The sequence below is a fragment of the Acomys minous genome (genome assembly GCF_964271855.1).
Source record: "Acomys minous genome assembly, chromosome: 4".
Lineage (NCBI taxonomy): Eukaryota > Metazoa > Chordata > Mammalia > Rodentia > Muridae > Acomys > Acomys minous.
In genome coordinates, this window is record NC_140486.1 from 8,046,295 (window position 1) to 8,068,421 (window position 22,127).

The window sequence follows — 22,127 nt, forward strand, 5'->3', positions numbered from 1 at the left end:
ACAGACAGACAGAGACAGACACATAGACAGAAGAGAAAGGAGAGCCTCTGGCACTACCTTATCAAAGTTTGGTTACTCAAGGCGGGGGCGGGGCTTAAGAACGCCTTTTTTCTCAAAATTGTCATCAGCTTGGGCCGGAAAGGGGCGGTACCTATGATGGCCACGCCCCCGGAACGCTCTTCCGATGCTCTGTGACGCCATCATAGGGCGACACGCCGGGGCGGGGCGGCGCGCTGGGGTGCATCGGCCCTGGCTGAACCCGGGTGGACCCGGCTGGGAGGATTCGCGGAGTTGAGGCTAACGGGCAGGGCTGGCCGGAGCATGGCGGACCAGATCCCTCTGTACCCGGTGCGCAGCGCGGCTGCCGCCGCCAGCCACAGACGCGCGGCCTACTACAGCGCCGCTGGGCCCGGGCCGGGTGCTGACCGGCGCGGCAGGTAACGGCGGGCCTCCTCCTTCCCGGCACCGCGGGTGGTCCCTGCCGCCGTGGTCCGCGTCGGGCCGTGGAGCCCATTGGGCGCCAACTCCAGGGCGGAGGACCAGGGACTGAGCCGCGCCCGGGGATTCCGGGACGCCGCCCCTCCTTTGGTGTCGCTTCGGGAGCCCCAGAACTTACTGTGTGGGCGAGCGGGCCGAGGTGACAGGTGCAACTCATCATGAGTGTGAAAATCACGCCTTGCCGAGTGTCACTGATTTATTATTATTATTTTTTCCTAGATGTGAAGCGCTTCTTAGGTCCATTTTGTACTTAGCTGCGACTGAACACAGTACTTTCTGTTGACAGATGTTTTGGAGGGTAGAGTGATGATTTAGAGAAGTTAAACTGTTTAGTGGGGCCATAGTTTAGCAGTGCAATTAAAATGTGAGACCTTTGAGTGGAAGTCCCATACTCGTATATTTTCTTACCCAAAGAAAATAATACTGTACTTTATAAAAGACACTTTTTTGTTTGTTTGTTTGTTTTTCCGAGACAGAGTCTCTCTGTGTTAGCCTTGGCTGTACTGGACTTGATTTGTAGACCTGGCTGGCCTCGAGCTCACAGCGATCCACCTGCCTCTGCCTCCTGAGTGCTGGGATTAAAGGCGCGCACCACCACGCCCGGCCCCTTATAAAATATACTTTAAAATATACAGTTTATTACCTTGTAGTTACCAAATTTTAATTTTGCTGTATAGGTATTGAAGAAGCAACCCATAACACATAGAAGTAAAAAACAAAACAAAACACACACACACACACACAAACACAGATCTCCCCGAATATTTAGTTTCTCCCAAATCAGAGCTTTTAGATACTTTTTGGGTTGAACATTATTTAGAGACAAGGTCTCACTGTATATTCTTGGCTAGCCTGGAGCATGCTCTACAGACCAGGCTGGCCTCGAAGTCATAGAGATCCACCTGCCTTAGCCTATCCCAGAGCTAGGATTAAAGGTGTAGATCACCATGCCTGGCCTTATTTATTTTGATGGAAACCAGTTATTGAGTATGCTGTAAGGGTCAGCAGGCATGGCATTAAGAGTATTTTTGGAAGTTTGATTTTTGACTGTTTTGAGAGACCAACGGGGCAAGTGTTTGAATATTATGTTAGAGAGCTGAGCTGGATCTTGGTCCTTGTTCTTGCCAGTCGTTTGATGTCCACTCATTTCTTTCTCTACCCCTTATTTCTTCGTCTTTGAACTGGGAACATTGGTTGAGGATTACAGAACCTCTCTGTAAGAGCCTGGAGGTGGATACTCCAAGCTACCATTGATGGCACTCAAAAGAGTAATTGCGTTAGTGATACTGTATGTGATTGATTTTAGGAGATTATTTGGAAATACCGCTGCCTTTTAAACATTTCATTTTTATTGTATTTTGAGTCTTTTTGCTTTATATATTCTGAAGCTCTGATGTTTGATGGTAACAATTCAGAGCCCAGTGTCTAAATGTTGGGTTGTTGCTCTTATTGTTATGTAATATTCCTCTTTGTTTCTGATTATTTTATTTGTTCATAAATCTGTATTAGGTATTAGAATAGTCACTCCTGCTTTTTTGGATTAAGGTTTAGTGTTACTTTTCAATTTATCTGCCAATCCTCTTCCTTTTCTCTTCTCTTTCCTTCTATTCTTCCTTCTTGTGTTTTCTGTCTCTCTGTCTTTCTTTTTGAGTCAGGGTCTGACAGTGTAGGTCTTAATGGCCTAGAACTCCTTATCCTCCTGTATCAACATCCTGCGTGATTACAGGCATACACTACCATCCATTCCTGGCTCAGTTCTTTTTTAATTGGTATATTAAGATTATTTACATTCAAGGTGATTTTCTTGTCGGAACCTAAGAGTAGCATTTTATTTTTTTGTTTCTTCTGATTTTCATCCTTAAACCTCTTTTCTTCCTTTCTTTTGGGTTATTCCAACAAACTTATTTTCTTGAGATAGTTTCACTTTGTAGAGCAGACAGGCCAGGAATTCAGTACATAGCACAGACTAGCCTGTAGCACTTACAGTCCAAAAGCATGTTGACATACATACAGTTTTTTAGGGCTTTTCTTTGTATAGCTATCACCTAGTGTAGCTAGGCAGCACAGTGCACACACACATAGTGCGGCACAGTGTGCTGCTGATACCTTCCGTGTAAGGTTTACCTCTTTATGCTCTTTTATACATTTCCTTGGTAATATACTTGTAACGTTAAACTTAAGTTTTGCATTTTGAAAGTATACAAATGTTTCCCTTACATAGTATTGGGAGTCCACATCTGACAGTGTTATAGCTTATTTTTTCTTTAGAAACCTCAAGAAGAGGAGGGCTTCATTCATATTTTTTGCCCTTTTTCTTCCCTTTTTTCTGATATTTTAGAATTTTTATTTCTGTTCCATTTTAAGTATTTCTGTAGCCATTCTTTTAGAATAGGTGTGTTTAAAATAAATTGTCTTTGTTTTCCTTCATTTGAGGATGTCCCTGTTTCCCCATCATTCTTGAAGGATAATTTCACCAGTAGACTAACTGCCTCCTTCACGGTTGCCTTTACTTTCTTTGCTTGCTGGTATATGTGTTATAGACAGCCATGGTTTGAAAATATTAAATGGAAAATCCCTGAAACAAACAATTCAGATATTTGAACTTACATGCTGCTCTGGATATTGTATGGAGTCTCGTGGTCTTACTGCATCCAGTCTGAGATGTGAACCATCCCCTCCTGGCTCTCTCTGTAGTATCACGTGGTTAACTGCTTCTAAGTTGCCTGCACTATTGTAGTATTGACTGTCATGGCTGTTTTGGAAGTTCAGTGTTAAAATGATTCCCATTTTACCTGATAATATTCCCAAGTACAAAAGATGTGAATCTGGCAGTCTTTTTAGTCATATATTGTTACTAACTGTATTGTAGATGTGCATGTGTAGGAAAAACATAACCGTTATCCTGTTTGTTAATGTATGGTTTCAGACATCCTGCAGGATGCACTCCCGGAGGAAAGGAAAAATAACTGTATTGTCATTGAGAATGACAGTCCTTTCAGTGTTTGAAAAATGTTACATCACTTTGAGCCTTCATGGTTTTTTGATGAAAAATCTAATGTCACTTGAATTGTTCTCACTCATTTCTTGGGAATTCTCACACTACTTTAAAGCCTTTAAAATAATTCAGTAGTTTGATATTATGAATTTTACATGGTTTTCTTTTCGTTTATTCTCTTTCTTCCTTCCTTTCTTTTTCATTATGTGAATATGTGTGAGCCTCTTTCTCTGGCATTTATCTGTGGCATTGGTAATAATTCAGTAGTCTTGAGTTTTTTCCAGGTCCTGAGTGTGTCATTTGTTTGAAGTCTATTTCCTGTTCAGACTGGGAAGTTCCTGTTCTGGCTTCAAGTTAACCAATTCTTCTCTCTATTCTGCCTTTGAGCCACCTTTTCAGCTTGAAAATTTCAGTTGGTCATTCTTCACGTTAGCTCTCTTTGTGGGGATGACTTTTCCATTCATGATTGCCCACTGAAGCTTGAATGTGTAATGTCTTTCTTAGTCATTCTCCTCCACCTTTTTTCTTCTTTTCTTTTTATGAAACAGGGTCTCTATTATGTAGCTCTGGCTGTTTTTTTTTGTTTTGTTTTGTTTTGTTTGTTTTTTTTTTTTGGTCTGTCTGTCTTTCTTTCTTTTTTCAAGACAGGGTTTCTCTGTGAAGCCTTGGCTGTTCTGGACTTTGTAGACCAGGCTGGCCTTGAACTCAGAGATCTGCCTGGCTCTGCCCCCCCCTGCACCCCCCCCCCCCCCCCCCCCCGAGTGCTGGGATTACCGCTGTGCACCACCACACCCTACTGCTCTGGCTGTTCTGTAACTCTTACTGTAATACAGCTGGCCTTGAACTCACAGAGATCCACCTGACTTTGCCTCTGCCTTCCTAGTGCTGGGAGTAAAGTCTCTATATTATTTTTTGAGGCAGGGTCTCTCATTGAATCTGGACTCAACAGTTGGCTAGGCTGGCAGGATAGTAAGCTCAAGTCTTCTGCCTGTCTTCATGTCCCCAAGCACAGGCTAGAGACATGGTGCTCCTGGCTGCTATGTGGATGTTAGGGATCCAAACCCAAGTCCTCATGCTTGTGTGGCAGGCAGTTTACCAACCGAGCCCTCTGCATAGCTTCTCATTTAAGCTTTTTTTTTTTTTTTTTTTTTTTTGAGACAGGGTTTCTCTGTGTAGCCTTGGCTATCCTGAACTCACTTTGTAGACCAGGCTGGCCTTGAACTCACAGCGATCGATCCACCTGCCTCTGCCTCCCGAGTGCTGGGATTAAAGGCGTGCACCACTACACCTGGCTAAGCTTTTTTTTTTTTTTTCTCAAATGCTAGCTTTTTAAAACTCATGTCAGAATATCTGTAATGTTGATGTTAGCATCTCTGGATTCTCATTTTCTCATTCAAGTTGAGATTTTCCTGTTTTTCTCTTTTCATTGCATCTTATCATTTTGGGCATTATGTGATAAGACTGAGATTTATTTAATTCTTCAATTTTACCAGGCTTCCTGGGATACTGTTTTAGTACTTGGTGGGGAATGGGGAAGTGGCTGTCTTGGGTGCAGGTTCCCTGCATAGCTTTGACACCTGAGACAGAAGGGTGTCCTGTTTACTCCCATTTGAGATGCCCAATCGTCTTTGTTTGTTTGGGACAGGAGTGTGTGGCTGCTGGACTTGACCTTAAAGGTCAGGTGTTTACATCTAGAGAGTGGCTGGGGATCCTTCCTGTACCCTGTTCTTCCTTCCCTCCCTCTTCTCACCACGCGTGTGGTGTGTGTGTGTGTGTGTGTGTGTGTGTGTGTGTGTGTGAGAGAGAGAGAGAGAGAGGGGGGGGGGTGAGAGATATCAAATCCAAGGATTTATATGCTAGTCAAGCGTTTTGCCACCAATATATCCCTTCAGCTCTACTCTTTAATTGAAAACTCACTTTTATTGTGTATTTGCTTGTCGTTTAATAGTGTTTTTGATACATTTGTTATCCCATACACATCACTAACTTTAAGTGTGTAATTCTTGGATGGTGGCAATAACAGACATGTGCAGCCACTATATTATTGGCCAATGCAGGAGCATTTCCACCACTCCCTACAAACAACCACCCCTGCCCATACAGAGCGCAGCCTGCATCTTCATTTTCTCCCTCCTGAGCCCTGAGAAGCAATAGACGGTTGGTTTTATTTTTTTGTTCATGTGAGGTGTTGGTTTTTCTTTTGAGTAAAAGTAATGCCCATGTTAGTTTTGTGCTTTTGCTCCTCTGTTTTAAGTGATAACCTGTCCTTTATATTAAACTTTATACTTGGATGATAAATACATGACAGTGAACATTAGGGTGTTGTTTGTCCATGTTTGTTAGTACTTTGTCTTTGAGTTTCCAAGCTCAAAGCAGAGGAGTTAATGGCCTTGCAGAGAGGCGCTTGCCATATTATAATAGTTCAACTCTATTGTGTAAAAAGAGACTCATGCTGAGAACAGATGGGTGTTGTCTGATTATCTGCAAAATATTAGTGTTTCTTGGTAGACGTAATGCAAATTCTTATAATGCTCGTTTTCTTATTTTGAAGATATATGCATAATTTCTTCTCTTTTCTTTCTTTTTTTGAGATAGGATTTTTCTGTGTAGCTTTGGCTGTGCTGGAGCTTGCTCTGTAGACCAGGCTGGTCTTGAATTCACAGAGATTTGCCTGCCTCTGCTTCCCGATGCTGGAATTAAACGCATGTGCCACCACTGCACCTCTATGATGTGTCTTAAGATGGTGCTTTTTTTTTTTAAAATGTATTCCGCACAATGAGTGAGTTCACACAGAAGCAAAAAGAGCTAAATGGTATATACTCACTTATATCGAGACACTAGCCCAAGGTGTACATCCCCATGAAAAACTGTACCTACCAGGATAGTGGGTAAGAGGGGAGGTCATCCTATTGAGACTTTAGGCGTGAGAAGCCTGGGAGAAAGAGGAAATAGAAGGATCCAGCGGGTCCTGGAAAACTACAGGCGAGTCTGGGCCCTGGGGTCCTCCGCAAACTATGGCAACAACCAAGGAAAAAATAGGCAGTAAACCTCGAACCCCTACCCAGACTAGCCGATGGACAGGACATTCTCCACTGGTGAGTGGAGAAGGAGATCTAACTTCCACACAAACTCTGGTGCCCCATATTTGAACATGTCCCTTGGATGGAGATGCCTGGTGGCACTCAGAGGAAAGATAATAGGTCACCAAGGAGAGACTTGATACCCTATGAGCATATACAGGGGGGGAGGAGGTCCCCCTCAGACACAGACATAGGGGAGGGGAGGGGAGTAGGGGGGAAGTGGGAGGAAGGGAGGAATGGGAGGATACATAGGATGGGCTAACAACTGAGATGTAATATGAATAAATTAATAAAAAATAAAATAAAATAAAATAAATGTGTTCAGGCCCAGAATTTTCTTTGGGATTTCAGAAAGTTTTATAGTTAATAAAGTTAGTTTTATTAGTTAATAAATATAGTTAATAAAATTAGTAAAGTTAATAAAGAATTTCACTGGAAAAGGATCCATAGTTCACCTAGAAATAAGAAATTCTTTATACTTGTCAGAATAGGTATGCTTCATTTAATTTTCATATATCTTAAGGTATTAGAATTGATAATAGGGTCCATAACAATTATAGGCAGCTAGAATTTATGTCCTGACTAACAGGCCATGGCCCTTAAAGTTTTGTATTTGTGTTTATTTAATATTGGATAATATGTTATTAAGTTTAGTTCAAAAGTTTCATGGGTAGTATTGGTATATTTTCTTTATTATGTATATAGTGCTCTGCCTACATGCACACCTGCATGCCAGAAGAGGGCATCAGATCACATTATAGATGGTTGTGAGCCACCATGTGGTTGCTGGGAATTGAACTCAGGGCCTCTGGAAGAGCAGTCAGTACTCTTAGCATCTGAGCCATCTCTCCAGCCTTGGAATTTCTTATAGAGATTTTTAGAAATCACTAATTCTTTTGGGAATGACTTAATGATGACTAAGAGATAGCTCATGGAGAGATGACTCAATGGTCAGGAACACTAGTTTCTCTTGCAGAGGATCTGGGTTCGATTCCCAGCATCCCATGGCAGTTTACAATCATCGATTACTACAGTCCTAGGGAAGAAGGGAGGAAGAGGAGAGGAAATACTAGTTCAAAGTAGTGGTTACTTCTCAGCTTAAGGGGCTAGCTAGTCTTCATTGTCTTCTTTTTTTTTTTTTTCAACTAAGACCACAGCATTTTTTCTGATACCATTTCTCTAGTTACTTTGATGATGATGGTGCTGGCTGTTACTGCTTTACCATTAGTTTTAGTTTTAGTCTATTTCTAAGACCACAGCATTTTTTTCTGATACCATTTCTCTAGTTACTTTGATGATGATGGTGCTTTACCATTAGTTTTAGTTTTAGTCTATTTCATACTACAAAAAAACCAGTATTTGAATGTAGGTAATTTATAGAGGACAGAAGATGCTTTCTTAGAGTTCTAAAAGCTATGTGGTTCAATGTCAAGGTAGTTCAATGCTAGCATGCTTTTTTTTCTCCTGTGTGGCAGAAGACCACAAGAAAGCCAGCCCCCAATATGGTAGTACTCACCCTTTTTGAGGGTACCCTCATGCGAAGAATACCTCTAGTTAGGTCCCATCTTCTGACAGAGATAAACATTAAGCTGCTAGCATACTTTGGAGAGTATATAGACAAAAGGCCCCAAATAAAAGCAAAGTACCCACACTATAAGAATCACACTTGGTCTCTAGTGACCGGTGGTATCTTACAAAGACCTGTGGAGCCCAACCCTAATGACCATGGTACCTTATAGAAAAGATGAGATGTCTGCCAGCTCACCACATGCAGATCCCACTTAAATGACCATCATTATGCGACGAAGCAACTTCTCTTCAACAGCAAGGGAAGAACAGTGGCTTGCCGTGTGACAGTGGCTTGCTGTCACTGATTCCGTAGCTTCTCTCTTTTTTTTGCATGCCATTGCTGAGTTCTTTGTACTGATTGTGCACTGCCTTCCATAAACAGTTGTTCACCACTCAGGTGACTGATTCCAGCCCTAGAACTCTTTTTACTTTGTGCTGTTAGAGGCTGGAGAGACCTAGTTTCTCATCAGCTTCTTAGTAGTGACTCAAATGACACAGTTGGACTGCACAGCTCCCTTTGATGGAGGATGTAAGTACATTTTCATACATAGAACTTTCCTATTGTTTTTCTACTTTGTTAGCATTCAGGCAAAGGAGGTTATTTATTCTGGTTTTGAGCCTTAGATAATATTTTAGATTAATTTCTTTAATATAAATTCTCAATATTTTTATTCAGATGGAAACAGTAGAGCTGCCTGATACTTAAGGGGCCATCCGTGTAAGTGTAAGATAGTCACCACTGACCTTCTTTAGTCATGGAGATTATGTGTCCTCCAGTACTTGAGCAGTGTATTGAAAGCCTGTGGCTGAAGCTGAGGTACAGGTCGTTTTCTTTTTTTCATTTTTATTTAAATAATTTATTCAGATTACATCTCAATTGTTATCCTTCACTTGTATCTTCCCGTTCCCCTTCCCTCTTTCTTTCATCTTATTCCCCTCCCCTAGGTCTGTGACAGAAGGGGACCTTGTCTCCCACCATAAGATCACAGCTTATCAGGTCTCTTCCTGGTAGCCTGCTTACTCTTCCTCTGGTGTCGCCAAATCTCCCCACCAAGGGGAAGTGGTCAAATAGGGGGCATCAGAGTTCATGTCCAAGTCAGTCCCTGCTCTCCACACAACTGTGGAGAATGTGGTGTCCATTGGCTAGATCTGGGTAGGGGTCCTAGGTTTACTGCATACGTTGTCCTTGGTTGGTGCAGTCGTTTGTACAGCTCCTTTCTTAAGCGTGAGGTATTCGTGGATTCCTGTCACCTGTACCTCAGTGTTCTATTGAAAGCCTGTAAAAAAGAAAGCCCTGTCAGTGGCTAAGGTTGCGTGTCCTCCTCTTGTAGTGAGGCAGGACACTTGGGTCCCTGTCATCTGTTCTGTTTCCTTTGTTCACATTGTTTTTACTCATTTAAAACATGTTTCCAGAATTATACTTAATTGCTGGAAATGTTGATTTCTCTTGAGTGACAAACCAATTAAGTGTGTATGACACCAGGCAACAAAGACACTTAGGATTCTGTGCTTATCCTGCCTCTGGGAAAAAATCCATTATTCATCATCTTATTGTTTTTAAATACTGAAGTAAAATTTTCAGTACAATAGGAAAATTGCTTTGGAGAGGGAATAAATTGCTTGCCAGTTCAAAGGCTACACTGTGGAGTCTACGTTACGGAGCCTCCCGTACCAGTCAGGCTGCTGTTCCAGCATCAAAGCTGGTAAGACTGCGACTTCTGCAACATGATCACTGAGAGAACCTTAACGAAAAAACCTCTAAACATCTTATTTTATGTATATTAGCTGCTGTTCTGAATTTTGATTGCACTTGGATAAATACTCATTTTTATAATTTATTTAGAACATTTGTTGAAAGACATAATCTTATGCAGAAAAGAAAAAGGACCTTTTCAGGGAAAATACTTTCTTCAGGATCCTTCATAGGTTTTTCCCTCTAAATTACCTAAAATGTAATTTGTAGAAGATTACATGGAGCCACTAAAATCAGTTGTCAATTTGATTGGCCGAGGGAGTGCTGAAAGAGGGTGAAAATAAGCGCCATTTCTCCGAGTGTGTTTCTCTTTAACAAAGGTCTCACACACCATCATTCTCTGTGGTGATGGGGGCCGGGGAGATGGAGCCCTCAGGAGTGCCACAGAAGTCAGGCTGCTTGCCCATTCTGGCACGGTTGTGTCTTTCTGGACCTGGCCAATCAGGGGGCGCCATCATGGGTGTTCACATTGACCAGGGAACAGACAGCTGCTGATGTGAGGATCCTGGAATTGCCCAAGCTGAAGGTGTGTGCACTGTGGGTGAGCAGCCGGCCCAAAGTTGCACCCTCATGGCTGGGGGTAAGATCCTCACCTTTGACCAGCTGGCCCTGAAGACTCTCGAAGACCAAGGCGCCATGCTTTTGTCTGGTCCATGAAAGGGCATTTTTGGCAAAGCCCTAGGGACCCCACACAGCCACACCAAACCCTATGTCTGTTCTAAGGGCCAGAAGTGTGAGTGTGCCAGAGGCCGAAGGGCCAGCCCAGGCTACAAAAACTAATTCTGGATCTTACTGTTATTAAAAAAGTTGAAAAATAAAAAATAAAAAAGTCAGGATGCTCAGCTTATGCTGCAGACAAGATTTTCAGGCCAAGTCAGTTTGGAGTAGAAATGCAGATTTAAGCTAGGCATTTGGAATGAAAGGCAGGCCTAAGAAAAGCTTACTTAGTACCAGGCACATGCCTTTAATCCCAGGACATAGCAAGTGGAGGCAGACTGATCTCTGAGTTCCAGGCCAGCTTGAAACACACACACACACACACACAGAGAGAGAGAGAGAGAGAGAGAGAGAGAGAGAGAGAGAGAGAGGGAGGGAGGGAGGGAGGGAGGGAGGGAGGGAGGAGGAGGAGGAGGAGGAGGAGGGAGGGAGGGAGGGAGGGAGGGAGAGAGAGGGAGAAAGAGAAGAGAGAGAAATGGTAAAACAGTATTGGGCTCCTCAGGTCAGAGGCACTTGTTATTATGCAAGCCTGAGGAGATGAAAGGAGAGAACCAGTTCCTAAAAGTTGCCCCCTGACCTCCACGCGTATGCAGACACGCACATGCATGTATAATAGTAAGAATTAGAGGGCAGTATTATATGCCTTTAAAGAAGCCTGGGCTTCTCAAAACAGTCTCATTTAAGTTTCTCAACAAAAGCTATCCTCACGATTTTTGTGGCTTTTGAAATTATATTATTGTGAGAAATTAAAAGATAAACAAGTTTTGGTAAACTTATCTAAGGAATCTGTCTTTAGAAAATGAGATCATGGGTTGGGGATGTGGTTTAGTGATAGAACGCAGTTCAGCGCTGTGAACTGAAGCTGGGGTTTCGATCCCCAGCACAGCTCAAACCCTGGGGGTGCATGTGGAGTTTGGGCTACATGAGACCCTGTCTTAAACCACCACCCTCCCCCATCCAAAACCCCAAGAAATAAAAGAATGAGATTATAAGGTGGTTTCTGAGGTGCACTGATAGTTTATAGGCTCATAAGATAAAATATGGGTCACAAAGTTCAAAGGACTATCTTTATTATAAACAGGTTACAAGGAAACAAAACCATGATTTTACTGAATACAAGGTTCATAATCTTGTTTGTGAGACCTTCTTGATTTCCAGTCAGCAGAGTTCAGGAGCTCCTTTCCTTTCCCATGATTCTTTAGTTTCTCCCGCTTTTTTCCCCCTGTACCAGCAATTTGCCTGTATGTATATATGTATGTATGTGTATATACCATGTGTGCCTTGGTGCCTATAGAATCCAGAAGAGAGTATCAGATTCCCTAAAACTGGAGTTAGGGACAGTTGTGAGCCACCATGTGAGTGCTAGGAACTGAACCTGGGTCCTCTGCAAGAGCAGTAAGTGCCTCTAGCCACTGAGCCAGCACTTCAGCCCTCTCTTGTATAACCAGTTTTTTGGTCATGAGTATTAAAACTCTTTCCATGTCCTTGGTTCCTCTTTCAAACAGCTCAGTGTAGTTATGGTTGTCTTTGTAGGTAAAACTTTATACATGTTTAGTTCCATGGATAATTTGAGCCTGCAGTTTAGTAGCAGTATGTTACTGTATAGTATAGTAACATAAAGGCCTGTGATACATCTTCACAAATTGTTCATTACTCTGTCAGCAATGAAGAATGTCTGCCCAAGACTGTTGGCCATGCTACATACTAAAAATTACTTCTCTAAGTGGTATGTAGTGGTGTGTGAGTCAGGAAGGTCTCAAATTTTAGGCCAGCCTAACTTATATAGTGAGCCCCATCTCAAACAACAACAACAACAACAACAGAACAATTACTTTATCTACTTATAAACTACAGAAAGCACATTTCTAATCCTTTTAAGAAACAAATTACTGTGAAGCTTAGAGCTTATAATGACTACTAGGATTTTTGTTGTTGTTGTTGTTTTTGTTTTTGTTTTGTTTTTTTGAGACAGGGTCTCACTGTGCAGCCTTGGATGTCCTGGGAGGCAGAGGCAGGTGGATTGCTGTGAGTTCGAGACTATTAGGAATTTAAAACGAGCCTGAACCTCCTTTCTGGTGCTTCTGTGGCACTGTGTTTCTTGTGCATGCTCACCTCTTCATCACAGCGCCCTCTCCCTCATCTTGGAGTCCTCTCCTCTCATTGACTGCTTTCTAGCACACAGGGAAGTACATCGTTACTTTTCTTACTGCTGTAATGATGCCTGATAAAGACAAATTAAGGCAGGGAGGCTTTACTTTGCTCCTGACAGTGTGGTCTGTCCTCACTGGGAGAGAGAGGAATGTGAGGCTCCTGGCCACATTGTATCCACAGTCAGGAAGCAGAGAGAGACCATATTGTACCCAGCTTGTCTTCTGGTAATTCATTCTAGGACCTCAGACTGTAGGATGGATCCACATATATTGAGAATTGATTTTCCCTCCAACCAAAACTCCCTTGAAACATTCTTCTCATGGATATAGGCAGACAGCTATGATTACCATCATAGGAAGGCTTCCTGGTTTTCTTTCTAGATCTCTTTCTTTATATGTAATCTGCTAATTTACTTGTTTTTGTCCTGTATGTCTGTAAGCTGCTGGCTTGGACAAATGTCATACATGTAGGCACTAACTGAAGTGTCTAGTGCAAAAGTGCTAATGTGTTTACACATAGTCTGTGAGGTTACTTGTGTTTCTTTGTGAATTGCTTTTGCTCATTTGTCATCTGAAGAGAGAGAGAGAGAGAGAGAGAGAGAGAGAGAGAGAGAGAGAGAGAGAGTGTTTTATAAGAACTGTTCATAAAAAATGAGCCCTCCCCCTTCTTTAATGCTGCAGAACATAGATATCTGCAGTGTCTGGCCTGGCGCCTGGTAGACGTCAGTACTTAATGTAGCCGTTTCCATCAGGCTCGCCTAGTCTCTATGGCTTCTTTATTGAAGCTCCCCTCAATATATGACATTCTCTATGTTGATGGATCTCAACATAAAGCCCTTTAATACAGTTCCTCATGTTGTGGTGACCTCAACCATAAAATTATTTTCGTTGCTACTTCGTAACTATAATTTTGCTACTGTTATGGATTGTAATGTATATAACTGTGTTTTCTGATGGTTTTAGATGACCCCTGTGTGTAGGCTTAGATTTTTCAAAAACCAACTTTATGGTTCTTCAATGTTTCTACCTCCCTTCCAGCCCACTGACTAGAGGTAGGAGGAAGGAAGGGTAATAGGGACAGGGGATGTGGACCCTTTTAGATGTAGTGGGTGATTTCACAGTCTTGTCAGCATACCAGCAGTCTAGTCAAAGAGCAAACACCAGACACCATCGTGGATCAGCAATGGCGACACGATCCAGCAGAAACAGCAAGACTCTGCCCAATTGACACGAGTGGGCATGAGTCATCAGGAGTGGCCAGACTCTGCCAGAGTACCACGAGAAGTTCTCTGGAGCGTTTCCTCTCTGTGAAGTCAAGCGTTGAAAGATGAAGACCAGCGAAGCAATGTAGACTGCTGCAAGCTGTAGCGATGCCAGAGCGTTGTCTCACTGTCTGTGGGCTTCTGTTTCTCTCTTCTCAGAGTCCACACAAGGTGGCCTCACAATACAGCTTCCAGCAAAACATCGTGTGTCCTCTCATGGGTCTGTTTTCTGATAACAAAGGTCACTAGACTGTCTTCAGCAGTGGAAAAACACTCCTATATCCCATACTTGGGAACAAACAAAACAAAACAAAAACATCCACACGACACAACCTAATAGTCAAAGAAGCCAGAAAATTTCACTTCACCTGTTAAAGGGTCATTGGATACCCAGAGGGGTTAACAACCCACAGGTTGAGAACCACTGCTCAGTAACATTCTTGAATTAAGTTGCTCTTTTGCACTTTGTATAAGGAATTAGGGCTTTCTTATTGTCTCTGTGGAGACTAGCTTGTGCCTCACCAAAGTATTTGTAGATTTTAAAGGTATTAAAAAAAAACTACCTTCTGACAAGAGACTGTATGTGGTATGACTTTAGTTATTCTAGAGTTGATAGGTTGGCGGTGTGGTCAGGATATGGTCTGTGAGTGAACTAAAGAGAATGTTTATTCTGTTTTTGGGTATGCTTTTGTTTTTCCCTGGTTTGGAGTAAATAGTGTTTAGGTGAGATTGGTTGACAATATTTGTCTTTATTTCTTCTTTGATTCTCTTTTCTATAAAACATAGAAGAATTTTAGAGAGAGTGGCTATGCCAATTTTATATTTGTTTTGTATCAGTTTTGTTGCATGTGCTTCGACAATCTGCTGCTAGGTACATGCTTGCTTAATATAAATAGATTTTATTGGTGATTTAACTCTTTAATGTTACAATGTCCCTTTCAGTCTCAGCTGATTAAAAAAACTACATGGGGTGACAGGGGGAGGGTGGCAGGGGAGGCAGGAGGGGGGCTGGAGGGGGATGACTCATCTGAATTCAGTTCATAGCACACACATTAGGCAGCTAACCTTGTGTAACTTCAGCTCCCAGGGATCTGATGCCCTCTTATGGCCTCCCACACATAAGTGACACACATTCACACATAAATAAAATAAATCTTTTAAAATGTTTTATCTTATTTAATACAGCTTTGCAGCTCTATTTTGAGCAATCTTCACATCATGTCACTTTCCATTCTTTTATTTTTAATTTTTTAACCCTATATATCCCTTTCTTTAAGGTACTTCCTTGAAGTAGTGATTTTTGTACTCCACAGGCTTTTTGACGCTGTACAAAGACATTGGAACACTTTTATTGTCTCAACAAGAGGTGGTGCTCTTGGTATTTAGTACCTAGAATTGGGGTGCCTTGGAACCTTCTGTATTCGCAGGACAACAGTCCACAATAAGGAGTATGTAGTGGAGATGTAAATTGTGCCCTGTTGAGAAACCTCACTTTGAAGGTCACAGTATCCAAAGCTAATGCAGCAGTGTTCTTTGAGCAGCGCCATCTTCCCAGTCATGTAAAACCAGAGACCCTTAGACCTCCCTCCTCTGCTGCTGTCACTGTGTTCACATGTGTCGACAGTGAAAACTGCGTAGTGCTGTCATTTTTACTTTGAGTATTTCTGTATATTTGTTTCTGTGTTTTTGGTTTTTCAAGACAGGGTTTCTCTGTATAGTTCTGGAACGCACTCTGTAGACCAGGCTGGCCTTGAACTCACAGAGATCCAGCTGTCTCTGCCACCCAAGTTCAAAGATTAAAGGCATGCACCAACACTGCCTGGCACAGTCCTGCATGTTTGTAAAGAACTTTTTTTCTTGGTTTTTGTTCATAAGATTCTGAATTTTCTCCAGATACTGTTTTTATCTTGAAACTTGGCTTACCAGTCTCTAAGGCAGATCTGCTTACAAATGTTCTCTTGGTTTTCCTTCATCCAAGAATATTTAATGTTGTTGGATGAAGCTTCTGTCTGGTATAAACTGAAGTTTCCAGAAAAACAACAACAACAACAACAAACTGCTCTCTCTGTGTTATAGACACTGCAGAACTGACTAGAGCGTAGTGGTTATGGAGTGTTAGGATGCTGCAGACCCAGAGCCACACCACCTTGTACTGGTTCCAGTTCCTTCAGTGCAGCCGTTTATTTCCCAGGGTGTGTGGCTGACCTAACAGACTTTTAAAAATGTTTAAAATTAGCATTTTCAAACAATTTGGAAGATTTTTTTCTTACATCCCTGTCCTCCCTTTGTACTCTTCTATTCCCCCTGCCTCTCTGGCAACCCCTTTCCCACTTTTCCCTCTTCTACAGCATCCTTTTTCTCTCTCATGGTCTACTTCATAGTATTATAGCTGCCATACCTGTCCCTACTTCTACATGTGAGAGAGAACATGTGGTTTTTATGAGTCATCTCATATACTACTTCCTCATTTCATGTGTTTTCCTGCAAATTTCACTTTTCTTTTATAGCTGTAATAAATTCCATTGTGGCGTATGCCCATATGATTTCTGTAATGGTTGAACTACTTTTCACTCCTGCCAGCAATGACTCCAACTTCCACTTTTCCACATTCTTTACATGGTTGGTGTATCTATTCTTGATGCCATTCTGACTGGGGTGATATGGAATCTTGAAGTAATTTTGAATGGCTAACGATGTTGAACGCTTAAATGTACTCATGAGACGTTTGTGCTTCTTTTTGAGGACTATCTGTTCATTTCACCAGCTTATTTGTCGATTGGCAGATCTCTGTCTTCATCTCTCTCTCTCTCTCTCTCTCTCTCTCTCTCTCTCTGTGTGTGTGTGTGTGTGTGTGTGATTTTGTAGTTCTTCATATATTCTGGATAATCCTGTTTGTAGCATAGTTGGCAAAAGTTAGCTCTCATACTGTAGGCTGTTAACTGTTGATAGTTTTCCTTTTGCTGAGCAGAAACTTTTAAAATTTCATGTCTTCTTTATAATTCTTGGGGCTATTTGTGTTCTTTGAGTCCTGCTCAGAGAGTACTTGCCTATATCTATATAATGAGTTGTATTCACTGTTACCTAACTTGCTTTGTATCAGCTAAAGCTTTTAAAATGTATACTTATACTTAGTGGACCACTAGTTTCTACCAATCTAAAAGCTAAGCATCATATAGCATCTAGTCTTACAGCAGATTTTTTTTCTGCTTTTTTGTAACATGTCTACCTGTGGTCTCCACCATGTTAGATAAATGACTTAGATAATAACTTTGTTTCATAAAAATAAGATCTTAATGCATCTGCCTCTGTGGTGGAACAAATCTTTATAGGCAGCCAAAATCCATGTTCCTGGACTGTGGTCATCCATTTTACTCAGAATAAATCATCTCTTATTCTCTTTGAAGTGACAGCTGTGTTTTGGGTCAATACACAGTTCTTTTTCTTTGGCTTTTTAAAGTATAGTTCCTCTCTCCTGGGACTTCCTTTTTTTTTTTTTTTCTGGAGAAACCCAGAGATGTTTGAACCTCCCACGAGCCTGTTAGTTTGGAATATTTCTTTCTTTATGCAAATAAGTGCTCTGTTTCTTTCTTGTACTTCTGGTTCTGTTTGCGTTTTGTATGGCTCTCAGAAGAAGGGCGTGGGGGTTCAGCCTGAATGGCTTCCATTTGGCCACGGCAACTCAAAGGTCGGCTTCATTATTCTTCAAATTGAAGTGATGCCTTCCCTAGATGCTCAGTGTAAATTTAAATGACATAGCAATTGATGAACCATCACTATGGCTTCTGAAAAATTGATCCTTATCAACAAGTTAAGTATTTTTAGTGTTGGATTATGTTTCTGATTGAGGAACAGTGACTTGATTGAGGAACAGTCATTGAGGACAGTGTTGATGGTGGGCTGCTGTTTGTTTAAAGCAAAAGTGCTCTTTGGGTGATAGGTCAGTGGTAGAGAACTTGCATTGCATGTCTGAGCCCCTAGCTTCAGTCCCCAGTAACACACCCACATACAGAACATGTACACGCATGCACACATGCGTGAACTCATACACATAATGTATGATGCATACACATGCACTCACACATGTGTACATACACTGACACACACACAAACACACAGACACACACAGGGAGAGAAATTGTTGAGCTTAAAAATTTTTGCCAGTTGACATTTTTTTTTCACTGATTATACACTTTGCATAGGGATGGCAGAGATGTTGAGTAAATGATAGAATGGTTGACAGCCCTGATCCAAGCCCAGGACAGTGCTCAGACCTGTCACCACATAGACAGCTATGTTTTGCCAACAGTCACAAGTCATCTTCTAGAACTTTGGTGACCATATAGTTAAGTAATGTATCTTGGAGATGTAGATTTTTGCCAAATAGTAACATTCAAGGATTGTTTTCTTACCCAGCTGAATGCAGTGAGTGCGTCTTAGACAGCCTTGGTCATTTCAGTCGCTCAGTTGCACCTCCTGAGCTTATAGCTGAGGGTTGTCAGCTGCTTCAGCTAACAGGCTTCCTTACCCAGCTTCCCCTTTACCTGTCTACTATGAGAAGTCAACCCCTACTGTGAAGGGGTGGAAGCTGACTATGCAGTGGGTTTTCAAGACAGTGTTTATCTGTGTAGCCTTGGCTGTCCTGGGCTCACTCTGTAAACCATGCTGGCCTCGAACTCAGGGATTTGCCTGCCTCTGCCTCCCAAGTGCTGAGATTAAAGGCATGTGCTACCACCACCAGGCAATAGGTTTTTTTCTTTTGTTTTGTTTTGCTTTAAACAATGGTTTGCCTCAGATGAAGGTGGCTTTTTTTGAGAAAAACAAAGGGTGATGTCTTGGTTATATTTCTGTTGCTGTGAAGAGACACCATGGCCAAGGCAACTTATACAAGAAAGCATTTAATTGGGGAACTTATTACAGTTTCAGAGGTGAGCCCATGACCATTGTGGCCAGGAGCATACTAGCAGGCAGGTAGGCAGGCATGCATGGGACTGGAGCAGTAGCTGGGAGGTTATATCTGATCTGCATGTTAGAGGCTTAGAGAGGGAGGGAGGGAGGGAGGGGGAGAGAGAGAGAGAGAGAGAGAGAGAGAGAGAGAGAGAGAGAGAGAGAGAGGAGAGAGAGGAGAGAGAGAGAGGGGGAGGGAGGGAGGGAGGGAGGGAGGGGGGGGAGGGAGAGAGGGAGGAGAGGGCCTGGTATGGTCTTTTGAAAGCTCAAAGCTCACTCCCAGTGACACACCTGCTCCAAGGCTGTACCATCTAATCCTTCCCCAAACAGTTTAACCAACAAGGGGCCAAGCATTGAAACATGAGTCATTGGAGGCCATTCTCAATTCAAACCACTCCAGGTGATTAGTAAACTTTGGCCGGATAATATTCAAGACACTGTAACCGCAGTCTACTTAGCTCTCTGTTCTTACCTTTAACTAGGTACCAGCTGGAGGATGAGTCTGCCCATTTGGATGAAATGCCACTGATGATGTCTGAAGAAGGCTTTGAGAATGAAGAAAGTGATTACCACACATTACCTCGAGCCAGGATGGCACGGAGAAAGAGAGGACTAGAGTGGTTTGTCTGTGGTGGATGGAAGTTTCTCTGTACCAGGTTTGTCATCTGTTGCTACCTGAATATCATGTACACAAAAATTACATATATGAGTTTAGCTGCTGGCATATTTGTTAGGTATATCAATATTATGTTGGTATGAAAGTGGAGTACATTGACAACATTAGTCCACGTCAGAGGATGCTGATCTGAAAGCGGAAAGCTTTATGAGAAGTTTTAATGATTAAAATCTGGAGAAAATTAATAATTTTGGTGCTGATGTATAATAGAATTAATTCTATTTGCTGTAGCAATGTAAACAGCAATCCTTTCTTTGTCACAAGGGTAGATATGAACTTTAAAAGTGCAACTTATAACAATGTAATTATGTGCATTACTCAGCTTTAATGTTTTGATTTGGAATAAGATTCTATTTAATCAGCAAATTACAAGTTAAAAATTCTTCAGATTTCAAAGTATTTTTTTGGTCGTACACAAACTGCTCTAATTCCCTTTGACTAGAACCTAGTAGGTGAAAGTGCAGCTTGTACACCTCAGGTGCTGCTCCAGGAGTCACCTGCCCATTAGACTGTCTTCTAAGTGATGAGTTGAGGCCATTTGCACTTGAGGTTATTAGTGAAAATGGTTTGCTATTCCCTATACGTTTTTTGGGTGATGTTTTGTTCTGTTGGGTTATTGGGATTTCTTTTCCTTTTCCTGCATCAGGTTTGAGGGTGTACTGAGTTTTGGACATGGATCCTTCCTTAAGTCTGTTTCACTTACCTGTAGTCTCATGATCCTTCCTTTCCCCTGCTTTAGGGTTTTCCACTAAGAACTTGCTGTAGAGCTGGCTGCCTATGACAAATTGCCTCACTGGTGCTTCTCTTCAGCCCCTGTTATTTCATCAGTGTTGAAGGCAGCTTTGCAGGAGATCAGTGTTGGTTCATAGTAGTTTACTTTCAGAGCATGGAATATTTCGTTCTGAGCTCTTCTGGCTTTTCTGATTGCTCTAACAGTCTGGTATTCTGATATTTGTGTCCTTGTAAGTTGTCTTTCTCATGCTGGTTTTAGGATTTTTCTTTACTTTGTATTTCTGACATCCTGACTATAGTATGTCATGGAGAGTTTCTTTGCTGGTCATGTCTGTTTGGTGTTGTGTTACCTCCTATGTTTGGACGCCTACTTCCTGTAAATGTGGGAACTTTTCTGCTATACTCTATTAAATGTGCTGTCTATCCCATTTGATCTTACTTCAGCGCCATGCAGTCTCAGGTTTGGCCTCTCTGATGCATTAGCTGAACCACAGACTTCTTGGAAACAGTGTTCCTTCCTTGTGTGTGTCTCTGGATTACTCTCCACTTTGTCCTCCTTTCTGAGATTAGTGCTCCTGGGCTTGTCTGTTGATGACGTCTGTTGTGGTTTATTTGGCTGGCCATCTCCTTTATCTCACTTATTTTTGTTTGATTGTTTTTCAATGTTTCAATCTCCTTGCTAATTTTTTCCTTCATATTTTGAACTTAAGTTTTAATTTTTTAATTGTTATGTTCACTTTGGTGATTGTTTTGTCAAGGTCTTGGTTAGAGTTCTAATTCACGCATGTTTGTTTGATCTGATCATTAATTCATTTGAACAATGAGACCAAATTCTTACTCAGACGTTTCAGCTCTCTAATTTTGGACTCCCTTCTATGGGAGTTGGTCAGTTGGTGATGAGTCTGAGTGGTGACTGTGCCATAGTTTTCATGTTGACTTTGTCATCTTTTATGACTCAGAGTGGGTTTATTTTGACTTCTTCCATGCCTTAGTTAATCTTCCTTGAGAAATATATGCATGGAGTTTGTCTAGGGGGACTGATGAAGCTTGATGTTTATTATCGATGGATTGCTGAAGTTTTCCTTTGTTGACTGTGTGCCAATGGGAGTAAGTATGGGACTGGACACCTAACACCAACATGACTAGATGGAATGAAAACCTGGATCACCCTTTGCTAGAGACAGGATACACAAAACTTCAGGCCCAGTGGAGTCTGTCTGCTTTCTGAGGATGATAGTTAGAGTCACAGGCCCAAAGTGACCTCTGGGGCCATAGCAGTGGCCACTGAAACTTTAGCCATGAAAGCTTCCTACCCTCAGTGACCTCAGATCCCCCCAGAACCAGTGTTCCAGAATCCCAGGGGACACTAGGCACACCGGAGCCAAGTCCAGGCCCTACACTGACCTCTGAGACCCGTAACCGGAGTCCTGGCTTCAGGGTGCTCTTTGGTCCTGCCGAAGCCTGAGGCCTGAGCACTCAGTCTTAATCAGAGTTTAAAACATTAGTAAACAAACTTTCTGATTTTCTTTTTTTTTTTTTTTACAACTTTTGTTTTTAAATGGAATGTATAGCTGTGTTTTACATTTTATTATAATATGATACTTTCTTCATGGAAAATATTAAGAATATATTTGAAAATGTATATGTCAACAGCAATAGGACCCAGGTTTAAGGACATTGGAGCAGCTCATAAAATCTACAGGTGTGCTTGTAAAATATTTTATATGAATAAATTGTGATCCCATGAAAAA

General features: G+C 41.8%; 1 protein-coding gene across 4 annotated transcripts in view; it reads left to right on the forward strand.

The window, feature by feature from the left end:
- The first annotated feature begins 217 nt into the window (after nt 1-217).
- Nucleotides 218-22,127, forward strand: part of ATP9B (ATPase phospholipid transporting 9B (putative)) — a 193,618-nt gene continuing 171,708 nt past the window's right edge. For all 4 annotated transcript variants that reach the window (XM_084780966.1, XM_084780967.1, XM_084780969.1 and 1 more), the window contains exons 1-2: nt 218-437; nt 19,451-19,624. In XM_084780966.1, coding sequence (XP_084637092.1) covers nt 322-437; nt 19,451-19,624 — 290 coding nt within the window. In that variant the 5' untranslated portion in view covers nt 218-321. The remainder of the gene's footprint in view (nt 438-19,450; nt 19,625-22,127) is intronic.